This window comes from Micromys minutus (assembly GCF_963924665.1).
Source record: "Micromys minutus genome assembly, chromosome: 2".
Lineage (NCBI taxonomy): Eukaryota > Metazoa > Chordata > Mammalia > Rodentia > Muridae > Micromys > Micromys minutus.
The window spans coordinates 106,199,750-106,222,401 of record NC_137971.1 but is presented as its reverse complement, the minus strand read 5'-3'; the positions used below and the strand labels follow the sequence as shown (position 1 = coordinate 106,222,401).

At 35.9% G+C, this 22,652-nt stretch overlaps 1 protein-coding gene across 2 annotated transcripts in view; it reads left to right on the top strand.

The window, feature by feature from the left end:
- Positions 1-21,964: 21,964 nt before the first annotated feature.
- The window catches only part of GRM5 (glutamate metabotropic receptor 5), a gene marked incomplete at both ends in the record, with an annotated part of 544,087 nt that continues 543,399 nt past the window's right edge, over positions 21,965-22,652 (top strand). The window contains one exon of one of the 2 annotated variants that reach the window (XM_080912141.1): positions 21,965-22,634. In XM_080912141.1, coding sequence (XP_080768267.1) covers positions 21,977-22,634 — 658 coding nt within the window. The remainder of the gene's footprint in view (positions 22,635-22,652) is intronic. The other variant, XM_080912140.1, reaches the window with a different exon arrangement.

Genomic DNA, 22,652 nt, shown 5'->3' with positions numbered 1-22,652 from the left:
AAAGGGGGAAGGGAGGTACTCAGGAAGACAGGTGAATAGATTGGAAAGACGTTCTCCCTCCAGGTATCTTAAACAGCTGTAACATTCTCACTGTTACTGAAATAATGCATGCTGGTTCTATGAAAGGTTTATGGGAATGGGTGAGTCCAGCCAAACATTCATCCCCCACGCAAAGATTATGGAGTTTGGAGAGCTGTTTGGGAAATTTCAGATGCACAAAACTTAAAGTTATATATTTTTTTTGTTTCTTTATTTTATTGTCTAGATAAACAGCATTTGATAAATATCTTTGTGATAGGCTGTGAAGATTTTGTTTGTTTAGTGGTTTTGCTTTTTTTTTTTAACTTAAGCTTTGAGAAGTTATCTAGGATTAATTATGATAAAGAAAATGACATTCCAGTTTCAAAGTTGGTCACTTGGTGTAACAAAAGAGTTTTGGAAATGTTCTGTAATATGAGTAGAAGGGTCTGGGAGGGAAGAGAAAAGACATAGTTCTCTTAGAACATGCATGTCTATGGCTCAGTGGGAAGCAGGTAGCTGGTATATACCCCATGTGGATTCCTCTTCTACTTAACTGAAGAAGTCACAGCTAGCCTTTTCTTATATATATATATATATATATATATATATATTTACCCTTAATTCACCGTTATATATATATATATATATATATATATATATATATATATATATATTCAGTTTTAGAATGTAGAGATTTGCATTGCAGATGCTGAGATGGTGTGCATTCACAAACTCATCTCCCCGGGTGTCTTCCACTCCCCCCACCCTTGTGAATGTCTGGCCATGAAACTAGTCTACCCATCCTGATCTGCCCAGGAGTCCGTGTTTCTAAAGAAACTCACTGTGCCACTTGGTGGCACCAAAAAGTTGCGCAGAGAAGTCTCTTCTCTATAAATACTAACTACCACCCCTCCCTCCTCCGCTTTCTCCCCTTCTCCCCTTCCCCCTTTCTCCGTAGAGGGGAAGAATGCTGCACATACCGCCCTCAGCTCGGCTGTTCTGAGCACTTGGAGCACAGAGGATGAGCTTGAAATCATCCTGGGGTGGGGAAAGCCCAGGACTGGAAAAGCTGGCTCAATCCCATTGATTTCTGCTGTCCAACTTTATTCCAGAGGGGCTAGCTAGACAGCATCTCACTGCCTGCTGCGTGGCCGACAGGGGGTAAGCTTGCTATGTCTCTGTGCCTAGGTATCTATCTATCCCGAGAGCTGACAAGGAGTTAGCTTTAAGCATGCTGATCAGCTCAGTGTGGCTTGGAGGAGGGGACATAGATGAATTTGGGGTGGCGAGAGCTGAAGAGGTTCACATCTGCTTCTTTTACAGAAGACCACCTTTTAATTAAACCTGTTGGTATAAAAGGCATGAGCAAAAGGGTGAAGTGGGGGGAGGATGGAAGATTTTAGGGATTATGCATGCCTTTGGATCCCTGTGCCTGAGCTCTGAAGAAAGGAGAACATGATTTAGAATGCAGACTGGCTTACCCAATCCCTTAGAGAACTCAAAACTGAGAAAGCAAAGGTAGAGAAGGGAGGAAAGGAGAATCACTTCTGGGCAATAGGTTGGGTCCCTTCCTCTCTGGCAACAGCACTGGCTGCCTAGAGAAAGAGAACAGCAGTTACTGATGATTTATTGCTTTTATCTCAATGTCCTTTAAGTGCCTCTAATCCCCCCGCCCCCTTGCCCCATGCAACTCAGGTGTGCTTTCCTTTTCCTTGGATATAGCTTTCCTTTCCTTCCAGACACAAAGCTACCCCAGTGCAGGAGAACAGTGTGTAGTAGAGGGATCCCAGGCTACAGATACTTGAAGACAAGAAAACCGGAAAGTCCTACCCAGGCAAACTAGTTGATGTTTACAGTAGCCTAATCTACACTTCGGGACATTTCAGCAGGAAGCAATGGTCTACTTGGAGTGTTCCCCACCTAGTTCTGCAATTTATGGCTGTTCATATTTCTCTTTAAAGTGCATGGTGTGGGAAAAGTGACTTTGAGGTGGTGATAACAGATTCTTGCTTTTATTTAGTTTGAATTCTGGAGCTGTTTCATCGGAATTACCTTAAGTATCTAAGCAAGTAGGGAGTGCTATGCACCAATTTATTTCTTCACAAAAAATGGAATCGATAAGTGAAAGGGTTGACTCACCTTTCTATCTTCTTTTATTATTTGACCTCATATTTTATCGTTTAAATTGCTTGAGGAGTGGGCTAGTGATCACCTGTGTTCCTAGTGGAGGCAGCAGATTGGGTGCCTAGAACAGCCTAGACAGTATGCCTAACTCTGAGTGAATCCCTTCATCCAGCAAGAATTTATTCTGAGTTATTTGACATCTTATTAGGAGTTTCAGAGTATATAGGTGTGCTATCTTTTTCTTACTATGTGTACTTTGTGCTCTTCCCTTATGGATTACAGGGAATGTTCTTCTTTAATTTTTCTGTTATTTCTATGTGATTACATATTGATCAGTCAGTTATGAATCTTTTTGTCATTTGTGGAACTTTCCAGTTTGAAGATTTATTGGTTTAGAAAATAGAAAATATTGCTTGCCAAACTCACTAGGTTAACGACATGCATTTTATCAAGTCTGCAAACTTCTCTTGGAAACCTCTTCAGCACCGTGGACAGGTCTTTCTACTAGTTCCTAGGCTTCACTGAGTACTTGCTAAGCAACCAACCCCTAGTTTTAAAAGAAAGAAAGAAAGAAAAAGAAAGAAAGAAAGAAAGAAGGAAAAAGAAAGAAAGAAAGAAAGGAAAGAAGGAAGGAAGGAAGGAAGGAATGATGAAGGAAGAAGGAAAGAAGTAAGAGAAGAGATAAATAATAAAAGACTTTTCTCATCTTTTACACTTTATGATTAAATGTAAAATTCATGTGTTTTAACTGCATCTTCTATATCTTTACAATATTAGACAGAAGTGCTTTTATTCTCAAAAAAGAGAGAAAAACCCAAAGAATAAAAAATAAAAATAAAGGAAATTTTAGTGGTTTTATTATTATAGGCCACTCTGAGATTATTTAGAAAAGAATGGTATTTGAATAGTCCATGTACTTGCTTAAATCTTCATTTGTTATCAAGTGTAGACATGGACTGTTACCATCAATTCTGAGCACACATCATGGCCATGCAGATAGATATTCAGAGGATACTGAAAAACTGAGTAATAGATATTTATCCACATAAAGGCTATCTATGATAGGAAAATACTTGGGTAATGACACACTATTTTCTCTCCTTTTTTTCTGAATTGTTATTATGTCATGTTTCCTACTAAATTAGTTTCCTTAGCTAAACATGTTTACATATGTGAGTAAATAACTTTCATGATTCTTATTATATTCAAAATGCATTGAACATTTTTTGAAGAATGTTGCTATATTTTCTGTTTGACGAGTGTTAGGAATATTTCTTTACTTAGAAAAGGCAGATTAAAACTGGGAATCGTGATGTATAACATAAATCCCATTACTTGAGAGGTGGAATCTGGTGGCACAAGGGTTCAAAGTAATCATTAGTTGGGTAGGAAGTTAAATGAGGCATTGCAACAAAAAGACAAAGAAAAAGCAAATGCTAATCAGGGAAAGTTGACACTCTAAACAGAAAAGATGAGATTGAAAAAATTGTAAGTATATAATTAATTGTATGATTTGAGTAAAATATGTATACATTTTTAATTCAAGGATTGCTACATTCATGGACTGAAGAGGCATGTTTCTTTATACAATTTTGCTATCTGATATATATGAACTTAGACATTTATGTATGTAGAATTTCTCTTTATACCATTTAAATACATTCAGCTGAAACTAACTCTGTGAAAAAATGAGGATTCTTTGATAAATGTTAGTATATGTGGTATGCTGATATAAACTAGGTTTTTGTGGGATTTTGAGGTCCTGACAGTGTACTTTATAGAATTTTCCTTGACATGGAATTATTTGTTTGGAAACATTAATCCCAGTCCTAAAGCATCTCTTTATGTCTGTTCTTGTTCAGAAGATAGAAACATTCAAAGAAAGTAATTTTATTTCATACTCATGTAAACCCAAGAATTTAACATTTTGATTTTGAGTTTCAACTGTTTATAAATCAGAAAGTGTTTTCATGATAGTCCTTCATTTTATTTGAAAGGGTTTAAATACAATGACATGCCAAAGGTTTTTTATTCCTCTAGTATCAGTGCAAAGGAGAAAAAATATGTATTTTAATGCTAATAATATTGTCTGAAACACACACACACACACACACACAGAGAGAGAGAGAGAGAGAGAGACAGAGAGACAGAGAGACAGAGAGACAGAGAGAGACAGAGAGCAACAGAGAGAGACACAGAAAGAGACAGAGAGAGAAACACATACACATACAACATATATGTGGGCTTCCAATAAAGTTTTGTGGTAGGTCACTGCTTGCCATGATTTATTGATTACATTAGGCAGTGTATCAACTACTAGATATGTGCTATTGTAAATCATCCAATGAGTCACACAAAATACTAATTTTAAGATTTTGTTGTGAAAACTTTCATTTTCAGAACATAAGAATGAGTACCAAGAAAAGAACCTTCAAAATACATCCATCCACCGTGTGTGTGTGTGTGTGTGTGTGTGTGTGTGTGTGTATGTGTGTGTGTGTGTCTGTTATAAAATTGTCAGCATGAATAGAACATATCCTGTTTCTATAGTTTCATTCTACAGAGCAGCTATTTGTAGAGATTCCTTCATGATAGTTCTCAGTGTGTTGTGCTTTGCAGTGTATTTTAGTAGTGAAGACTTAGTAGTGAAGGCACCATATTGCATGAACATGAATCCATCTCACCTTCTGTTGAGTATGTGAATTTGGAAACAGAATTAAATAATATATATGATATATATTTTATTATATATTTTATATAAGCAAATACTCAACTTTTTTGTTTGTAATGAATGGGGCAAGTTAGAATAATATTAATAAAACCAAGTGAGTATCAGAAATTGCTTGAATATGAGTAACTTGCCTGACCTGTTGCTGATGAGTATATACAAGTAATTTATTACAATTTGTTGTCTTCAAGACATTGGATATAAAATGCTTCTTGAGTTATTAATTTTCTCAATCTCTCCCTCTCTCTCCCTCCCTCCCTCCCTCCCTCCTTCCTTCTCTGACTCCCTCTTTCTCTCTCTCTCTCTCTCTCTCTCTCTCTCTTTATCTCCCTCCCTCCCTTTCTCCCTCCCTCCCTCCCTTCCTCCTCCCTCCCTCCCTCCCCCCCTCTCACATATGGTGAAGGGGACTATTAACGTGTCTGAAGTCTCACTGCTTATACCATTACAAAGCAGGGTCCTAAACCAAGGAACATTTGTCTTTCTAATTCTAACTTTTGACATGAATGTTATCTTGTAACTTGAACCTACAGATTGCCTTTTTAAAAAAATTCTACTAAGTGTGACTCAGCACCACCTTTTTCTACATGACTGTCCAAATATTTTTCTAAAATATTCAAGAATATTTAAAATTAGATTTAAAAAAATGTGAGATAATCAGAAGTCAAAATGATACATAATAGCAGTTTTAAATATCTTCTTTTTTAACTGAACTATTCAAGAAAGTTAAAGGGAAGAATCAGAAGCAAAAAGTATATTTTAAACAGACATAATCAACTATGAAAGAATTATTTAATGGTATTTGTCACTGTAGTTTTGAATGAAGTTTATGTATGTTAAACTTTTCAGCTTAAGTATTTTTTAATGAAAAATATCATCACAGTTGTAATAATGTGCAACATCTCTATACAATACATATCATCTTATTTTACAATAATAAAAATAGGTTTAAGATGAGTTTGTCTTAATGTAACATGATTCCTTAGAAGTTAGTAATATATTATTGCTGACTTAAAAATATTAATTAAGTGACATTTTGAAAATAATATATATATATAATATATTAAATAGTATTAACTAGTCTTTTCAAGTCAAGATGAATTTTATAACCAGAATGAAACAGCCTTTGATATTACAAATATACCCTAGATTATTCTCACATTCTTTCATTGTAATTTTTGGATATTCAGAATTATGCTTAGTAAATATAAAATGAAACCTTTCATTATCCTGGTTAATATTGTGTTTCCACAATGGAATTCACATAGAAATGTGTAACAAAATAAGAAAAGTGTACACATTCTATCTTCTTCATGCCATACCCTTAGCTGCGCTTTCTGTTACTAGTGATGTGGACAATACTTTGAGGACTTTCAAGTGAATTAGTGATTTTCAACTGGAAGTGCTTCTCTCCTGCCAAGAGCATTCAGTACTGTCTAGGAGTATATTTGAATTCATAAATTAAAAAAAAATGTGTTAGCAGTCCCTTGACTCAGTACACATAGAACAGCAACACTGTTTAATATCCTCCAATAGACAAGACAATATATTGTTACAATAACATTACCTAGTCTTAAATGACAACCATAGTTCCACTGTGGTTAAGAACAAGTAGTCTTTCTAAATGGTGCAGATATAAGCAAAATTAGCTAATTTTATTTATTTAATGTAGTTTTTAATTGATAGACTTGGCAAACAATTAATGGAAAGCTCAGTGCTTTCATTATTTGAACTCTAAATAACCAAACCATGCGGTTCTTCACTAGGCACTGGCACTTGTTTATGAAAGTGTACACACCAGAGACTGTTGGTTTGTGTTCTGTTATTTTTGATAGGTATGAAATGTTCTAAAGAATATTGCCTGTAAGTTTTCATAGGGAGAGGTATTAATGTATTTAGTAATCATAATATCTTCTAGGGTTTTTGCAAGTCTTAGGAGAAATAGCATTTATATATTTTCATGCATACAATAAATTTAGCAATCATTAAGTAAATGTAAATCAAGTTATGAAAATGTGAAATATGTTTTCAAGTACTGATAACTGATATACTAATAGGAATAATAATTCTTTTTGATCTCTAGGGGTATGACATAAATTTGTAGAAAGTATCTGGGGGCTATAAAATGATTAAAGTTTAAAATCTCTGCTTGATAATTAAATTGAGACAAGTTTAAAATGGTAGATTGTGGGTTATTTTATGTTTTGTTGGAAAAGGCAGTTTCAGGTCTTCGTGAACTACTAAAGCCCTTGTTTAAATGATTTACAATGATTTAGTGAGCTCCAGCCTACAGCTAACGCTTTTTACCTAATGCATAAAATTGCAGATTTCATTTTTGTGTGGTGCCATTTATGGCTTTGGGAGGATTAAAATACTGCCTAGTCTTTGTCTTCAGCTAAACAAGGAGGATGCTGTTCTCTGTTGTTTACAAGGTCACAGATGTAAGCATCAGATACTGATGACAGAAGAGCTTTTCCACATTGCATGGATCTCAATACCATTATCTTTCTGAGTGTTTCTTATCTATATATGCAGTCGTTTCTATAAATAAAATTCACCAAAGAAAAACATAGCGCATGCAATGTTAACACCCTGTTTGTGATGAGGCTTTGGCTTATGCAAAAGAAATCTTGTTAGTGTTGATGTCCTGAGCTATGTGATTTGCTTGTGTGAGGATTGAGTTATATAAGAGACATCTGTGCCAGAAAGATGGTCGGGGCAGTGAGAAGACTGTTGAAAACAAAAGACAATGTGAGCTACAACTCTGATCACATTGTCATGTTTTTATTCAGCAAATTCTATCCACTAGTTTCTCTTTGTCTTTATTCATACATGAAATGAGGCTGGATAAGTTACTTAAGGCAAAATATATATTTGTATATTAAATTGTGTCTACACATTTAAATTGTGTTTCTGTAATGCTGAATAAGTCCAGAAATGTAAATGGGATTACATCACTTGATTGCTTTTGGTATTAGCATGTTAAACTAATGTATTATATAAATTGAACTATTAATAACAGATGTGAATGAATTAAAGATCTTCAGGATAAGAGAATTGAGGCCTATTCTGTTTTAAAGTTCTTTTTGATCATTATATAGGGTAATGCATTCCCATTAACCATATTAATAACTTACTGTTTTTTTCACTAACTTGCTACCGCTACAGATCAAGAGTTACAACATACACCCACACACACCTACACAGACACACACACACAGAGACACACACACATACACACACAAAAAAAACACCAATTTGTTTTTGAGATAATATGATTTAGTTTATATGAAATGATGATAGTCTGTTATTATTTTATAATTTTTATAATTTGTTGATATTTTTTGAGGGTTTCAAATGTATATAAATTCAATTAGGTTCTGAAGTTGGATCTCTAGAACCCACATCAAAAGCCTAGCCTAGTGATTTCAACATGGCATTCCATCATTTTTGCTCTGGTGGGCAGAGACCACAGATATCAGCGACTCAGTTCACTCTAATAGAATAAATAGCTACTCATTCCCAGGTTCAATGGGAGACCATTCTTTCCCCACCAAAAGTTCATGAAAAAGTGGTGAAGGAAGGCATCCTGTTATCAGACACTGGCTTCCATGTATGTCTTTATCGGCATATGCCTCCCATTTCTCAGCTTGGTATACTTCATCTAAAATCCGTAGGTTTTACTGACAGATCATCATGTTCAGGACACCCTAGTTTTGTTATATTGTTTTACTTAATTTGTTGAAAGCATGAGGGGAGATATTTAAGGTTCTCTGCTCTTTTCTCCAGTTCAATTCATATCTTTGAGGGGCCATATGCCTAACACAAAGGGTGGGAGAGCCTGCTATGTACGTAGCTTTCTAGGAAATGAAGAAGATGGAACCTTGGCCAGGTAGCCAAAAAGAAGACACAGAGGCAACTCATTTCAAAATTTCTCACTTTAGGATTTGTCAAACATTTAATTCCTTGCAAGGATTAAACCAGATTATGCTCAGGGTAGCACACATTTAGCCCAGAATGAGCTTTAAATCTGTTGAAACTGGAAAACTGTGTAAACACTTACAACTTTATCCTAGAAATAAATAGCGTAAGTACATGAGATGGCTGGGAAGAGAAAATGAAGTATGAATGAAATTTCCCACATGTGCTCAGAGGCCATAAGACACATACCACAGCATGATATCTAAGATTTTAGAGTGGAAATATTTAAAAATATTCCATTTGGTCTTAACATTTAAATATCAGCAAAGATTTATATGGTTGTTAGAGTGGAAGTCTCAGCAGCACCAACTTGTCAAGGAAACACAGTCAACCAAGAATAGCTCTAGGATCCATACTGGCTTCTAAGCCTATTATCTTACCTCTGAGATAAAGGTCACTGTAACAAACCATATCAAAGAACACAGCCCATATGAACAAAGCTATTGAGCAAAGACTGAGTAGCCAACTTTCAAGGAGGAGTGTGCCAACAGGTGGTCAGAGGTGAATGGCTAGGAGTTAAGGTCACCAGAGGGACTCCAAGAGAGTTGTTGAAAGAGTTTGTAATCCTTGACCCAAAAAATATTCGAATTACACCAACAAACTTAGATTTTTATATTATAAAACTCTGTATGTGAGTTGGCACCCATTTATGACACGTAAAAAAGCTAAAATATACATGGCTTTTATCTGTGTTCAATAGAATATGACTATACTATAAATATCACTCTCCACACTACTCAGTTAAATTATATGGCTGAAAGTTTCTGAGCATAATACTGCCTCTTTTCTAGTTCGACATCATCTCTGGATTATTTCCATACTTGTAATCCTATGGATTGCCGCATGCATAACTACCTTTTGTTTTTCTGCTTCCTAGGTGATTTCACTCAAATTCCTAGTTTAGAAAAGAAGGACCTCTGTATGCTGATGCCTCCCACATTTTTTCTCTACAATTTAGACATCTCTTGAGAAATTCAGCCTAGTATATCCCATTACTTTGTCCACATGTGTTCATAAATTCTAGTAAGTATACAAAACATTACTTCTGTTGTCTCTATCAAAACATTCTGCTCTTTCATCCTCAAACACAATGAAAACTTGACTTCACCTGCCCAGGCTCTAAGACCAACTCCCCAGCCTCACCAAATCCTCCTTACCTTCTCATCTGGACCTACCTGACAGCAAAACCCTTCCATTTTACCTTCAAAATATACACAGTACCGTTGTCATGACCATCATAGGTAGAAATGCTGCATCTACAGTCCAACTACTAGCACCTGATTCTTTAATGCTTTGGCAGCATCTGCTTTTGTGCTGCCTCTCTTGTTAAAATGACAGCCAGAATTTAACCCTTCTCTTTAGAGAAGCCTTGCAAGTAAACATTGCAATACAATGTTACAGCCAGTCTCCTGAAGTCCAGGCTTAACACCATCATAGGACCTCACAGACTAGCCTCAGCTTCTTTCTCAGTTTATAAAGCTACACTGATTCCTTAGTATTGTCCATGATACCAAACAAAATTTCTTCTCAGACACTTGATATTAAATTTGTTGTGTATTTTCCTAGATGTTATCCCATGTGGCCCCTTTAGTTATTAATACATGTATTTTATTGTTACCTTTACATTTATATCATTGGCAACATTTGTCACATTTTCATGCTTTATCATTTCATACTGTGCTCCATTGTTTAGTACTTTTTTTGTATCTTTTGGGTTCAGTGCTCTACAGCATAGGGGCTTTCACTTACTTACCTTGTTTATCATATAACAAACCTTCCCTCTGTTAGATTCATATAGGCTCTATGAGAGCATGAACTTTCTGTATCCAAACTGGAGCCCTCAAGGCCTAGCAGAATCATCGGTCCAAAGTAACCACTCAGTAACTATTTAATGGACAAAGAAGTGATATTGATCTATGTGATGTGTTCTCTACCTGTCTATTTGTAATTTAATCTCCATTAATTTATAATATTTTGATAGCATAAATGATATTGTTCTGTGGGGTTTATAAGCTGAATTATAACACAACTCTACTAAATTTTAAAACTATAATGCATTTGTGTGTGGAAAGGACGATATATGTATGCAGAGATATAACTGGAGAAGACAATGGAAGGCTGTCAGGTGTCTTGAGATATCATTTCTAACCCAATTCCTTTGGATTTCTCACTGAAGTAGAGATTGGCTGCTGTCCCAGCAATCTTTTTGTGTCTTCCCACTAAAGTCATGAGGTTCTAGGCATGTGAGAGGTCATGCCCAATTTTTTATGAGCACTAGGAATTAATCCCAAGTCACTATGCTTAGAAAGAAATGACTTTTATCTACTAAGTCTGAATGGAAAAGTATTTGTATGTATTTCCTAGTAGTAAACATAATACACATTATATGCATCTATGTCTTCACTTTATTAAATCATCATTACCCCCTACCTCCAGAGGACTTTTCAGTACTTAAATTGCAAAGCAATTTTGTTCATTTATACATCACTAGAAAGTTAAAGATATGTCTTTAAGGTCCCTCTCATTTTCCTGGACTCTGTTCATGTATCTTTTATAGGAATGGGTCATAAGGAAATAGAAGACAATGAGAAATCATATTTTAGAATCCTCAGAAATAATTTCTTTACCAATTTAGAATTTATTGACTAGTTTTTAACATCAAAACTTATGTAAAATATATATATGTGAGACAGAGGAAATAAAATTGTGAGTAAAAGTTTATATTTTTACAACCAATGTTGAATTATCTGCAATGTATACAACACATAAAACACAACTATTATATCAAATATCATCAAGAAGTACAATTTACATTATAAATACATTTTTAGTGGAGGCAGATGTACTATTTTCTATTCAACATAGAAACCTTGGATGTGTCTCTGAATATGAGATGCTGAGACTACCATTTTTTTATTGTTATCACCTGCTCTTTCTTGTCTCTCACTCTGAAGGTTATTTTCTTTCGTAAGTTGATTTTAATATGGTCTGGTGGGGCTTACTTTTTAGCTCCATTTTTGATAAGTTTATATTTGTTTTTTGGGTGTTTTCATGAATTCTTTAAAATTTTATATACTGGTTGCTCTCCATTTATGTCTCAAGCTAAACTTCTTTTCTAAACCAGGCTTCATATATTACTTTCCCATTTAAAATATGTTCCTATACACATCAAAAGAAGCATATCAAATTTAAAATGTTTAGAAAAAAATTATCAATTTCTTTTTCTTCTCACTTGTTAACATATATGTCTGTATCATATATTGTTACTATATCATTTGAGATGTAAACAAACAGAATAATTAATAAAAAATTAAATAAGTTAGTTTCTTAGAATTTCAGAAATATATCAGCATTTCTCTATCTCATATCTCATTCATCAGCACTCAAGGGGAATTGCACTTCAAATTATATCTAACTGTACTTCATTCTATTTTTACTGCTATCAGTGATGGCTGAGATACTGTCACTTTAGATTACTATGAGTCTTCTAATCAGATTTCTTGAATTTGTTATCCAGCATGTCCTGCTACATGAATGATTCTAAAGTTATTTTTTTCATCATTTCCTTACTTATGCAGAGTGACTTTCAGAGAAAATTGGCATTAAATATTAGAAGATCCAGCAGTTTGGATTTCTTTAGCATTACAAGCCAATGCTATGTCTCCATCCCTCCCATTCTTTATGTCCTAGCCATCTTTCCATGTGAATATGCTTTCATTTTTTATTTTTAAGATTCTTTGTATTCATTAAGTATCCACAGATGCCATTGCTTAGAATGTTGACTTGTAAAATCCATGAATATCAGATACATACATATCACCTGTAGTCTTAAATGTTCAATTCTCAAGAGAAATTCATTATACACACACTTATAATGTTATATGTAGAATATATAGAAAGAGTTATTAGGTTATAATGGCTTCTTCAAAGATGACAATAATAAAAATTAATGTACATAACCCAGACGTCCTTCAGTAGATGAATGGATACAAAACTTGTGGTACATTTACACAATGGAGTACTACTCAGCTCTCAGAAACAATGACTTAACAAAATTCTTAAGAAAATGGATGCATCTAGAGAATATCATCCTGAGTGAGCTAACCCAGTCACAAAAGAACAGACATAATATGCAGTCACTGATAATTGGAATCTAAGCCCAGAAAGCTCTGAACACCCCAGGCACAACTCACAGACTATATGAAGTTCAAGAAAAGAAATAAAAAAAGAAAAGAAAAAACCATTATGCTTAATCCTTACACAACAAGAAAACTTTGATTAATTCCAGATTACATCCTGTTTTACATGTACTTTATGATCATTGTAACTAGAAAGATCTTAATGCATACTAACAAACCTTTAAAAAAAATCCAAGCACTGACAAAAATGTATTTGTGTACTTTTATGCAAAAATGCTTAAAATTTGTACATTTATCTTTGTTTTTTAATATAAAGTTGTTAAAAAATTAATGTACATCATTCTGCTACCTTTTCTCATATCTCTTATCTAGTAGGCAAATTTTATTTGAAAGAGTCATGTAACTAATTTAAAGTTTAAAATAGATAGGAGTACTTAAATATGTACACCATATCTCATTATACATGGCATTCCTAACACAACTCTACAAACTTAGATTGAATGCTCAGCTTCATATTTTTATAGGAAACTTCTAGCCTCATACTCAAGAATAAAAGCAAACCATCCTTTGTCATTAAGTTTACCTACTTATTCTCATGAACATTTTTTGATGACCACAAGAATAAACACTGATTGCATGACTTTTGTTGTTGTTGATTTTCTTTTCTTTAAAATTAGATATTCTCTGTATTTACATTTCAAATGTTATCCCTCACACTCCCATCACCCCTCCCCCTCCACATGTTTCCATGAAGGTGCTTTCTCTCCCAACCACCCTCTCCACCTCAGTGTCTTAGCATTCCCTTACACTGGGAAAATGACTCTTCACTGGACCAAAGGCTTGATCTTAAAAGATTCAACATACAATCTAAGAGTGTTCAGACAATTTTACTATGAGAAAATTAACATTTTAGTTTCCTTCACTTTTGTCTAAAATGCTAACTTAGAAAGTATGATGCACAAAATTCACACATAGAAACTTGTATAACCGAGCACCACATTATTCTGGAACATGTAGCTACTGATGAAATTTTAATTTTAGTGTTTGATACTATGTAGAGTTCTTTCTCTGTTGCTATGGAAACAGTTGAATAAAATAGTGTAATAAAAGTATCTGTGGTGAGAAATGTAACTTAAGGTATAGTCATTATGTGTCCAAACTACAGTTTTTCAAATTCTATGAAGTCTAAAACCATAATTTTTCTTGAAGATGAAAGACAATGGCAGAAATTCTTAAAGATATATATTACCTGTGTTTAAAATTTAGTAATTGGATGTTAATCGCTGTCAAACAATTTAAAACTCTTGGTTTGCCATGATGGTGGTATCTAAAATAAATCCAATGGAAAAATAAACCAACACTCTACTATTGTTTTAACAAATAATGCAGAATTTGCTGTTGGAAATTTGGGATGAATTTTCATTCATTCTAGGGTTTAAGATATAACAAATGATTACGGTGACAGCTACAACTTTTCTTAGAAGGGTGGTACCAGCTTTTTGATCTATGTCACTGTGGAATTTTTATTTCTAGATCAGAGATAGAGAGCTGATTACTATGAATTTTATTTCAAAATTGTTTTGAAAACCCTCTGAAGTACCAAGAAGAATGTCTGAAAATAATTTGTCTTCACCTAACTACAGGATTTTGATTGAATATTTTGATTGTTATTTTCAATAACAAAAGAGATTCTGTTGGGAATATGTATAGCCCTATTCAATTTAAGATATTTGAAAACATGATGTTTTATGTTGATGATCATAAGGCCAGCCTAGAACATATCATAAAAATTTACTCAGTGAAAAAATTGTTTTTCTGTGTTGTTAATCACTTTACTAATAGTGCATTTTAATTATTACATTGGATATTTTCTTTATTTACATTTTAAATGTCATCCCCTTTCCCAGTTTCTCCCCTGATATTCCCCCATCCCATCCTCCATACCCTTGTGTTTATGAGAATGTTCCCCACCTACCCACACTTTTAAACCTCACACCCCTGTCATTCCCCTATATTGGAGCACTGAACCTTCACAAGGTCAAGGGCCTTTCCTTTTGCTGATACCTGATAAGGCCATCCTCTGCTACATATGAGCTGGAGCCATTGGTCCTTCCATGTGTACTCTTTGGTTGGTGGGTTCATCTTGAGGAGCTCTGGGGGATCTGATTGGTTGATAGTGTTGTTTTTCCGGTGGGTTCAAAATCTCTTCAGTTCCATCAGTCCTTGTTCTAACTCTTCCGAAAGAACTTTTTTTCTTAGTCCAAAGGTTGGTCGAGAGCATGCAATTCTGTGTTCCTCAGGAACTAGCAGAGCCTCTCAGAAGACAGCTATATCAGGTTCCTGTTAGCATGCTCTTCTTGGCATCTGCAATATTGCCTGGGTTTGGTGAATGCATATGGGATAGATACCCAGATGGAGCAGTCTCTGAATGCCCTTTCTTTTAGTCTCTGTTCCACCATACTTTGTGTCTGTATTTCCTCCTGTGAATATTTTGTTCCCCCTTTAAAGAAGGACTGAAGCATCTACTCTATGGTCTTGCAAATTTCTTGAACATCATATGGTCTGTTGATTATATCTTGGGTATTCCAAGCTTTTGAGCTAATATCTACCTATCACTGAGTGTATACAATGTGTGTTCTTTTGTGACTGGGTTACCTCCCACAGGATGATAGTTTTTAGTTCCATCCATTTGCCTAAGAATTTCATAAAGTAATTGTTTTTAATAGCTGAGTAGTATTCCACTGTGTAAATATGACACATTTTCTGTATTCAGTCCTCTGTTGAAGGACATCTGGATTATTTCCAGCTTCTGGCTATTATAAATAAGGCTGCTGTGAACATAGTGGAGCATGTATATTTATTATATGTCAGAGCATCTTTTTGCTATATTCTGAGGACTGGTATAGCTGGATTCTCAGATATTACTGTGACCAATTTTCTGGTCAAACAGATTTCCAGAGTGGTTGTAACCAGCTTACACATTCTCAAAGAATGGAGAAATGTCCTCTTTCTCCTTGCCAGCATCTGCCATCACCTGAGATTTTTATCTCATCCATTCTGACTCATGTGAGGTAGAATCTCAGGATTTTTTTTTGTTTTAATTTGAATTTCCCTGATAACTAAGGATGTTGAACATTTTTAGGTGCCTCTAAGCTATTCAGTATTCTTCTGTGGAATATTCATTGTTTACCTCTGTCTCTCAATTTTTCAATAGGGTTACTTGATTCTTCTTGAGTTCTTTGTATATATTTGATATTAGCCCTCTATCAGATATAGGATTGGTAAAAATCTATTCCCAATCTGTTTTTTGCCATTCTGTCCTATTGACAATATTCTTGTCTTACGAAAGCTTTGCAATTTCATGAGGTCTCATTTTCCTATTGTTGATCTTAGAGCATAAGCCTTTGTTGTTCTTTTCAGTAAAATTCTCCCTTTGCCTATGTGTTCAATGCTTTTCCCACTACCTCTTCTATTAAATTCAGTGTATTGGGTTTTATGTGGAGGTCCTTGATTTTCTTCAACTTGAACTTTATACTAGGAAGTCTTAGTACTTTCTCAAAGATTAAGTGACCATACTGTATGGGTTCATTTCTTGGTCTTCAATTCTATTCCATTAATCTTCCCGCCTGTCTCTGTACCAATATCACATGGTGTTTATTTTGATTGCTCTGTAATACAGGTTGAGGTTGAGGCTGGTGATTCCCCCAGCAGTTCTTTAATTGTTGTGAATAGTTTATGATATAGGTTTTTTTATTGTGCCAAATGAATTTGAAAATTGCTCTTTCCAACTCTATGAAGAATTGAATCTGTGGATTGCCATTTTAATACATTAATCCTTTATTAATGGAAGTAGAGAAATGATCCTTTTACATTCATTATGAACTAGACCAGCTTCTTACAGCTCCCAGGTCCTTCCTTGTCCTACCGCCGACTTGCTCATTCTCAAGCCCTCGGTGCTCACCCAACTGCACTGCCTGTCTGTTCTCATCCTAGCCAGAACTGGCAGGTTCATGTTTTTTATTCTTCTTCTTTCTGGTTCCTCCTTGTCCTGTTCCTGACACTGATCCCTCTTTGTAAGTGGGTGATGGGTGGGAGGCAGATGCTACTGTAAATTAACAAGGGCCAGAAACTGGGATGCCTGAGTAGCCACAGTTACTTCCGAGTTTCATGTTTGTGGCAATGGTATTTGTCTCCCAGGAGTCTTCTTTGTCATCTTCAACAATCTATCCCACTAAACTTCTGGATGAAATGAAACCAGCCAAAGGTGCTTACTTTGTACACGTTTCTGGTCTTTGACACTCAACTACAGTGTTAAACTTTAACAGTTGTGCATGTGAAATATGTATTTTTTATTATAAAAAATATTTGATGCTTATCTTAAATATTGTGTCAGACGAAATTGTCCAGACACAAAGGACAGTTCTTATGTGATTCTCCTGTTGTGGGATCCAGCAGGATTAAATGTGTGGGGAACCGAGGTAGAATTCAGGTCATTAGGTGGAACCTGAGTAGCTAGGGGATGGGAGTTGTTACTTCACGAGTATAAAGTTTGTGTCCGGGAAGTGATGACTGTACTGTGTCCTGAATGTATTCAATGAGCTGAGTTCTGCATGCAGAAATGATTGACAGGGGAATAAACCAATAAAAACTGAAAAAAAAATTCTGCCATTCCATGAGCATGGGAGATCTTTCCATTTTCTGAGATCTTTTTTGATTTCTTTCTTCAAAGACTTGAAGTTTTTTTTTTTTTTTTTTCTTGCAGATCATTCACGTCCTTGGTTACAGTCACAGCAACATATTTTATAGTTTGTGAATATTGTGAAGGCTGTCTTTTCACTAACTTTTTCAGCCTGTTTATTTTTTGAGGAGAGGAAAGCTACTGATTTGTTTGAGTTAATTTTTATACAGGCACTTTGCTGACGTTGTTTATCAGGTTTAACAGTTTTCTGATGGAATTTTTGGCATCACTTAAGTAAACTCTAATATCATCTGTAAGTCCTGATATTTTGACTTCTTCCTTTCCAGTTTTTATCCTTTGGACCTCTTTTTGTTGTCTATTTTCTCTTGCTAGGACATCAAGTACTAAATTGAATAGGTAGGGGAAAGTGGGCAGACTTGTCTAGTTCCTGATTTTAATAGGATTGCTTCAAGTTTCTCTCCATTCAGTTTAATGTTGACTACTGGTTTGCTGCATATTGCTTTTAGTATGTTTAGGTGTGGGCCTTAATTTCCCAATCTTTCCAAGACTTTTAACATGCAGTGGTGTTGGTTTATGTCAAATGATTTCTCCGCATCTAATGAGATGATCATGTAGTTTTTGTCTATGAGTGTGTCTATATAGTAGATTAAGTTGAAAGAACTCAATAGATTGAACCATCCCTGCATCCCTGGGATGAAGCCTACTTGATCATCATAGATGATCATTTATTGTTTGCTTGAATTTGGTTTGCAAGAATTTTACTGAGTATTTTTGCATCCATATTTATAAGGGAAATTGGTATAAAGTTTTGTTTTTTTGCAGAATCTTTGTGTGGTTTATGTATAAGCAAAATCGTGGCTTCAAAGAATGAATTGAGTGGTGCTTCTTCTGTTTCTGTTTTGTGGGATAGTTAGAAGAGTGTTGGTATTATGTTTTCTTTAAAGATCTAATAAAATTCTGTATTAAATCCATCTGGTCCTGGTTTATTATTGTTTGTGAGACTTTTAATGACTGCTTCGATTTCTTCAGGGGTTATGGGACTGTTTAGATGGTTTATCTGATTCTGATTTTGCTTTGGTTCTGGTATCTGTTTAGCATGTGTTCTTGTTACATGTTGGAGCTACTTTTGACTATATGCCCAGGAGTTGTATAGCTGGGTCCTCAGGCAGTACTATGTCCAATTTTCTGAGGAAGCGCTTAACTGGTTTCCAGAGTGGTTGTACCAGCTTGCAATCCCACCAACAGTGGAGGATTGTTTCATTTTCTCCACATCCTTACCAGCATCTGATATCACCTGAGATTTTGATTTCAGTCATTCTGATTGGTGTTTGGTGGAATCTTAGGGTTGTTTTGATTTGCATTTCCCTGATGAATAGGGATGTTGAACATTTCTTTAGGTGCTCCTCAGCCATTAGACATTCATCAATTGAAACGTCTTCATGTAGCTCTGTACCCCAGTTTTTAAAAGGATTCTTTGATTCCCTAGAGTCTAACTTCTTGAGTTCATTGTATATATTGGATAATAGCCCTCTATCAGATGTAGGATTGGTAAAAATCTTTTTCTAATATGTTTGTTGCTGTATTGTTCTTTTGACAGTGTCTTTGGCATTGCAGAAGCCATGAGATCCCACTTGTCAATTCTTGATCTTAGAGCATATGCCATTGGTGTTCTGCTCAGAAATTTTCTCCTGTGCCTATGTGTTCTAAGGTTTTCCCTACTTTCTCATCTAATAGTTTCAGTGTACCTGGTTTTATGTGGAGGTCTTTGATACACTTCAACTTGAGCTTTGTACAAAGAAGTAAGAAGGGATTGATTTGCATTCGTCTGCATGCTGACTGCCAGGTGAACCAGCACCATTTGTTGAAAAGGCTGTCCTTTTCCATTGAATGTTTTTAGCTCATTTATCAAAGATCATGTGACTATAGGTGTGTGGGTTCATTTCTGGGTCTTCATGTTGCATGCATGATTTCTGATCTCTTTCATAGGTTTTCTGTTTCCAGGGTTGTCTCTGTGATTTCTTTATTGTTTCTATTTCTGTTTTTAGATCATGCATGGTTTTGTTTAGTTCCTTCACCTGTTTTGTGGTTTTCTCAAAGTGCGTTATTCCTGATTTTCCTCTAGTCGTCCATCATCATCATGATATATTATTTAAAATCTGAACCTTGTTTTTCAAGTGTGATGGGAAATTCAGGACTAGCTGTAGTGGGAGATCTGAGTTCTAATGATGACAAGTAGCCTTGGTTTCTGCTGCTTGTGTTCTTGTGCTTGCCTCTCGCCATCTGGTTTTCTCTAGTGCTACCTGCCCTTCCTCTCTTTGATTGGAGCCTGTCATTTTTGTGATCTTGGTTATGTTAGAGCTCCTTGGGCCAGAGAAATGGCTCAGTGGTTAAGAGAACTCACTGTTCTTCCAGAGTTCCTGAGTTCAAATTCCAGCAATCACACGGTGGCTCACAACCATTTAAAATGAGATCTGATGTTATTTTCTGATGTATCTGAAGACATCTGAAGTGTACTTAAATATAATAAATAAATAATTAAAAAAAGAACTCCTCAGAGTCCAGGTGTCTCTGTGATACTGTGATTCTGGGATCCTGAGTGTGTCAGAAACCTGGGAGTCAAGCTGCCTATGAGATACTGAAGTCTTGTTGTGACCAAGCTCCTGAGGTCCTATTGTGTCAGAGCCCACGGGAGTCAAGCTTTCTCTGAGTGTTGCAGGAGTTGGGATTGGGACAGAACCCTGAGTTTGCCCCAGGCACAGGTACAAGCTGGAAGCAACCCATGCCTCTGGCTAGGCTGGGGTTTGGGAGTTTCCCTGGTTTCTCTGGGGATCCTAGTTATGCTGGGTGTAGGGAAAGATGTTGTGGCCTCATCTATAGCCCTGAGTGTGACAGAGTTCTAGTGATCCTGGGTATTTCTGATCTTTTGGGAGTCAAGCTTCCTCTGAGATCCTGTTAGCATACCTGAGATCCTGTGATCCTGAATCCTGTTATCCTGGATGTTTTAGAGAAACTGGTTGATGGGCTTTCTCTAGGTGTTGTAGAAATGTGTGTAAAACCAGTATCCAAGGTCTGTTCAGGGCACAAGTTCCATTGGAAGGGACCCAGGACATTGCCTGGGCAGGGATTTCTGCATCCCCTGGATCCTGGGGAACCCAGATACTCTGGGTATTGGGACGGGTGTTATGTCCTCTTCACCTGTGATTCTGGACGTGTTAGAGCACCTGGGTGACAGGCTTCCTCTGGGTGTTGTGGGATTGGGTGTGGAACCAGTTCCTAAGGTATGCTTGGGGCACAAGTTCATACTGGAAGGGTTACTAATAATTCTTAATACTAGAAGTTGTAAATTATTTCCTGCTAAACTTGTATGCCTGTCACTGCTGCTTGCTTGCAACACTTTCCTTTGTAATTTTCAAATATTCTCCTCACTCATCCTTGAAATATATATTACATATAAAATTCCACAAAGCTTATATATCCTAGAGAACTTATACAATCTGTTTTACATTGCATCAAGGCAAGAAATATACATGATTTTATGTTTTGTTTTGTTAGCTGTTTAGGATATATAAATTAAGGTCTTATGAACTAGTTGAGTACTGTGCCACTGAGCTACAACCCAACCTTTTAAAGAAGATTGCTTTTATAACAGAATAATTAATATATGCTCAGTGATGAGAAATTGGAAAGAAATTGAAGTTTAATTAAAGTCAAACATGAAAATTAGGAACAATCTCATCACGCATAAATCAATTTTCAAAAGTATTTGGGATTCTCTGTTCGAAGGAGTTATTTCATGGGGTTGTTTGGATATTAGTAAGCTCTCTTTCACAAGTATGTCTGCTATATATCACATTTGCTTTTCTGTACTTCAGATCATCATCATCCACAACAAAATTAATATAAAACAGTCAAGGTTAAGATGTTTCTTCACCTAGTAACAAAACAAAACACAAAAATTCCCAATACTTCTCAGTTCTTTATTTTCTCTATAGTATCAATTATACTATTTCTCCATAAATGTAGATGTTAGAAGTGTCGCTGAACTAGTGCAATGTTAAAGCTCATGCTCCACATTTTATTTTTAGGTAATGAATATAACCAGATGATCATATGGATGCATCTAACTCAACACTTTCTGGGGATCTTGGTTTTCCTTAAAGGATTTTCTAAACTGCTGCCTAATTCCTCAATGCACCACTCAACACAGGACATTATTTGGCTGTACCTACTGGACATCTGATTTTCCTTCATCATGATGTCTTTATTAGCTTGAATTTCTTTCCTAAAATGGTTCTTTTGTTGATCCTGTCAGTCCTACTCCTAAAAGAAGATGTACGAGGGAGTGCACAGTCCAGTGAGAGGAGGGTGGTGGCTCACATGCCAGGTGACATCATTATTGGAGCTCTGTTCTCTGTTCACCACCAACCAACTGTGGACAAAGTTCATGAGCGGAAGTGTGGAGCAGTCCGTGAGCAATACGGTATTCAGAGAGTGGAGGCCATGCTGCACACCCTGGAAAGGATCAATTCAGATCCTACACTCTTGCCCAACATCACACTTGGCTGTGAGATCAGAGATTCCTGCTGGCATTCCGCTGTGGCCCTAGAACAAAGCATCGAGTTTATAAGGGATTCCCTCATCTCTTCAGAAGAGGAAGAAGGCTTGGTACGTTGTGTAGATGGCTCTTCTTCCTTTCGCTCCAAGAAACCCATAGTGGGAGTTATTGGGCCTGGTTCAAGTTCTGTGGCCATTCAAGTTCAGAACTTGCTCCAGCTTTTCAACATACCTCAGATTGCTTACTCTGCAACCAGCATGGATTTGAGTGACAAGACGCTATTCAAGTACTTCATGAGGGTTGTACCATCGGATGCCCAGCAAGCCCGAGCCATGGTAGACATAGTGAAGAGATATAACTGGACTTATGTCTCAGCGGTACACACAGAAGGTATGTGATTTTCCCTAC